The following is a 5,082-nucleotide window of genomic DNA, read 5'->3' as shown; positions in this document are numbered from 1 at the left end:
GAGTAGTGCTACCATATTGCCGAGGTGAACGGCCTGATCCTATAAGAATAGTCTTACCAACCTGCCGAGGCAAACAGCCCGATCCCATAAGAGGAATTTATTTCATTGCTGATGCGAACGACCCAATCCCATAAGCGTAGAGTAATTTACCTCGCTCGCGGAAACACGTGCGAGAAAGAGAAGACACAGATCTATAGTTAATCAAATATTTCCCAACTTTATAAAAGTAGAGGCTAAGCTGATATCTTTATTTAAAAAAATCTCGATCTCAGTTAAAATCAACAAAATTAATACACATGATAGGCATAAATAGCACAATTAAAGGCATGATGTGAATCTAAGTCTACACTGACATATCATGAATATAGCTACGTACGGACTCTCATCACCTCGTGCGTACGTAGCTCCCCACAACAAGTAGCACACCACAATTAATACACCTAAGGCGATAAGTTCACTCTTGCAAGGTTAGGCAAGAGACTTACCTCAATTTCATATTCTTAACCGGCTCTTCAACCTCACTAGAACTCCTTAAACAACGGTGAGGACTTCGAAACTAACCAAAAGTCGTATAAACTACTCAAAAGTTCATATTTTAGCTATTAGAGTAATTACCCAAACCAATTGGGAAGATTCCTAAAATTCACCCCGAGCCCACGTGCCCGGATTTCGGAAATATTCGAATATAAAAGTTAACCATAACCTCACCAGTCCATAAATGTGTTTTGTTTCAAAATCTGAGTCCAAATCGACTCTCAAAACTTAAATCCGAGTCCAATGGAAATGTTTCTCAAAATTGCACTTTGATTATAGTAATTTTGACATTAAATCTCATGTATAATCATGTAAAATAGTTGGAAATTAAACAAAATCACTTACCCAAAGATTGTAGATGAAAATCCCTCTTCAAAATTGCCTCCCGATGAGTCTAGGGTTCCAAAATATGAAAATGAGACCAAAATCCCATCCCTCAACTCTTATGTCCAGTCGCAGGTGTTGCAATTGCGACATGGGGTTCGCAAATGTGATCCCTTCAAATGTGAAGAAACCATCACAAAAACGAAGTCTTTCACACACCTGCTATAGTCACAAATGCGACATATTGTTCGTAATTGCGAACATTTGACTTCCGAAAATGAGGCCGAAAGGAACACAAATGCGAACCAGCTTACCCAGGTGCCCATAAAAAATGCGAACCCAGTAAACTAGGCCTAACATCGCAATTGCGATCGAAAACATGCGAATGCAAGACCTGGGCACCGGATTACACCAGCACATTTCGAACTCTTCCAATTATTTTGAAATGCATCTGAAACCCACCCGAGCCCTCGGGGCTCCAAACCAAACATAAATACAAGTCTAAAAATATAATATGAGCTCGCTCGCATGATCGAGTCATCCAAATAGCGTCTGAAATCACGAATCGGACCTCAAAGCACATGTATTCAACATGAAACTAAAGAACTTCTAAAAACACTACCGCTCATCTGATTCCTATCAAATCAAACTCGCAATGACGCCAAATTTTGCGTACAAGTCATAAATCACCATACAAAACTCTTCCCAGAATAAAAATCCCAAACGGGCCTTGATAACACCAAAGTCTACTCCAACCCAAATTTAAAGAACTAGAAAACCTTCAATCAACCAACTTTCCATATTAAGCGCTGAAACACTCCCGGATCACCTGAAACCCGATCTGAACACACGCCCGAGTCCAAAATTATCATACGAACCTATTGAAAACTTCAAATCTCGGTTCCAAGGTTGTTTACTCAAAATGTTGACTCAAGTCAAACTTGGCCACCTTAGGCCACTATTACGGAACTTAGTGTTCCGATTTCAACCCGAATCCTTCCAAACCTAAACCAACCATCCCCGCAAGTCATAAAACAGTAAAAGTACACATGGGGAGTCCTAATTAAGGGAACGGGGATATAGTAAGCAAAATAACCGGTCGGGTTGTTACAATGGAAAAAGTTCTTGCAAAAATGAAGAAGTCTATAGGAACTAAGATGATTATAAGCATCCCAGTTGCTAAAGGGAGGCTAGAGTAATTCCATCAGAAAAGTTATCAAATGACTAAGGAGTTATTGCTCGAAACTTTCTTTCATTTCCAAAAAAGTGGAAGGAACTCACAAGAGAGGATAAGGATGCATGATTATTTAGATGCCATGTAAGAATTCCATATTTTGGTAAAGATTATTACATTGTAATTATGTTAGTTTTTAATATTTGAATGAGCAAAGGGAATAGTTTTTAATCATTGAATGAGCAAGGGGATTTTTGATTATTTTGTGAGTGTCTTCAAAACTTCTCATTTTAATCTTTGATGGACTAGGCCACATGGCCTCTGGTGCTCATACTTAACCTGCTGAAAATTTAGACATCTTGATCCATACTCAACTATGTCCTTCTTCATCCATTACCACCAATAATGTTTTCTCAGGTCGCGTTACATCTTCGTAGCACCTGGATGAATGGAATACCGATAATTGTGTGCCTCCTCTAGAATATTCTCCCTTAATACATCAACATTAGGAACATATAGGCGACCCTGGAGTCGGAGAACACCATACTCACTAATAGTAACCTCCTTTGCACCACCTTGTAGCATCGTCTCTCTAAGGACCAACAAGTGTGGATCATCGTACTGACGAGCCTTGATCCGCTCAAGTAATGAAGTCTGGGCCACAACACATGCAAGGACACGACTAGGCTCTGAAATATCCAACCTCACAAGTCTGTTAGCTAAGAACTGAATGTCATAAAACAATGGCCTCTCCTTTGTCGAAATGAATGTCAAACTACCCATACTCTCGTCCTTTCTGCTCAAGGCATCCGCAACCACATTTTCCTTGCCCGGATGATAAAGGATGGTAATGTCATAGTCCTTCGGTAACTCAAGCCACATGTGCTGCCTCAAATTAAGGTCCCTCTACTTAAACAAATGATGCAAGCTACGATGATTGGTGTAAACTTCACAGGACAGCCCATAGAGATAATGCCTCCAAATTTTGAGAACATGAACTATTGCGGCCAACTCCAAAGTATGCACGGGGTAATTCTTCTCGTGGGGCTTCAGTAGACCTGAAGCATATGCAATAACTTGCCCCTCCTGCATCAATACACAACCCAAGCCAACGCTTGAAGTATCGCAATACACGGTATACATCCTTGGACCGGAAGGCAACTCTAACACCAGTGTTGTAGTCAAAGCGGTCTTGAGCTTCTGAAAGCTCGCCTCGCAATCATTGGACCATATAAGCAGAGCACCCTTATGGGTCAATCTAATTCAAGGGCGCTATAATAGATGAGAATCCCTCTACGAATCGATGATAATAACATGTTAACCCCAAGAAACTCCTGATCTCGGTCACTATGGTAGGATGCGGCCAACTCTAGACTGCCCCAATCTTTCTTAGATCCACCTTAATACCCTCAACTAATACAACATGCCCCAAGAAAGCCACAAAATCCAACCACAACTCGCACTTGGAGAACTTAGCATAAAGCTTATGTTCCCGCAAGGTCTGAAGCACTAACCTCAAATACTGCTCGTGCTCCTCCATTCTACATGAATAGATCAATATGTCGTCAAAGAAGAAAATGAAAAATGAGTCGCGATATGGTATGAACACTCGGTTCATCAAATACATAAACTTCATCGGGGTGCTAGTCAAGCCGAAGGACATCACTAAAAACTCATAGTGGCCATATCTATTCCAGAAAATTGTCCTCAAAATATTCGAAGCATGAATCTTCAGCTGATGATAACCAAATCTCAAGTCGATCTTAGAGAACACCCTGGTATCATCCAACTGGTCGAACAAATCATCAATGTGGCAACGGGTACTTGTTCTTAATGGTAACTTTGTTCAACTGCATTTATCAATGCACATCTAAATACTCCTATTCTTATTCTTCACAAAAAACACTGGTGCGCCCCAAGGCGGCACACTGGGTCTAATGAACCCCTTCTCAAGCAACTCCTGAAGTTTCTCCTTTAACTCTCTCATCTCCTTAGTAGCCATACGATAAGGCAAAGTAGAAATAGGTTGGATGTCTGGCACCAAATCAATGTCGAAATCGATATCACGATCCAGCGGCATGCATGATAGATCAACAGGAAATACATCAGAAAAATCTCGTAGCACCGGCAGTAAAGCTAACGTGGGAGTCTCTGTAGTAGTATCCCGAACAAAGGCTAAGTAGGCCAAATAACCCTTCTCGACCATATTTTGAGCCTTCAATAAATAAATAACCCGGCTACAAGTACCAATAGACAAACCCTTCCACTCTTATCTGGGCAACTCAAGCATCGCCAAGGTAACAATCTTGGCATAACAATCAAGAATGGCATGGTACGGGGACAACCAGTCCATGCCCAAGATAACCTCGAAATCAACCATATCGAGCAATAGAAGATTCGCTCTGGTCTCATATCTACAGAAAGTCACCACACAGGATCGGTAGACTCGATCCACAATAACAGAATCACCCACTAGCGTGGACACATATATAGGAATGCCCAAGGACTCACGAGACACATCCAGATAAGGAGAAAATACAGAAGAGACATAGGAGTTAGTAGACCCTGGATCAAAAATACTGAGGCATCCCTACAGCAGACAGAAATACTACTTGTGATCATTGCATTAGAGACGACTGCCTCTGGCCTAGCGGGGAAAGCAGAGAATCTAGCCGGAGCGCCACCTAACTAGCCTCCACCTCTAAGGTGACCCCTATCCACCTGCCCTCCGCCTCTGGCCAACCTAGCGGGCAGTGTGGTAGCTGGTGTGGTAATTATGTGTCGATGGTCCTGCTTCTCGGCCTTGCCCCAAAGTCTGGGAAACAACCTCTTCACATGGACAAGATCCCCACACTCAAAATAACCCCTCGGAATAGTGGACTGCAGACATGATGTCTGACCCTGATGGCCTGAATACCGACCGAAGGAATCCTGAATAGCTAACGGACGGAAAGTACTCTATGGAATGGTACTGAAGTAAGGTCATGCTAGGACACTTCAAGCAGGCGGTGGTGCTGACTGCATGGGCCTACTAGACTGACCCCTCAAAC

General features: G+C 42.1%; 1 protein-coding gene across 1 annotated transcript; it reads right to left on the bottom strand.

Annotated features, from left to right (window-relative positions):
* Positions 1-2,455: 2,455 nt before the first annotated feature.
* On the bottom strand, positions 2,456-4,238 carry LOC138907916 (uncharacterized). Its single transcript, XM_070198539.1, has 4 exons — positions 3,976-4,238; positions 3,432-3,573; positions 3,026-3,118; positions 2,456-2,938 (listed from the first exon to the last, which is right to left on the bottom strand). Exons 1-4 carry the CDS (start codon positions 4,236-4,238, stop codon positions 2,456-2,458), a joined length of 981 nt encoding a protein of 326 aa, XP_070054640.1.
* Positions 4,239-5,082: the final 844 nt, after the last annotated feature.

This window comes from Nicotiana tomentosiformis, chromosome 3 (assembly GCF_000390325.3).
Source record: "Nicotiana tomentosiformis chromosome 3, ASM39032v3, whole genome shotgun sequence".
In the NCBI taxonomy this organism is placed as follows: Eukaryota; Viridiplantae; Streptophyta; class Magnoliopsida; order Solanales; family Solanaceae; genus Nicotiana; species Nicotiana tomentosiformis.
This window is presented reverse-complemented; position numbering and strand designations above follow the sequence as displayed.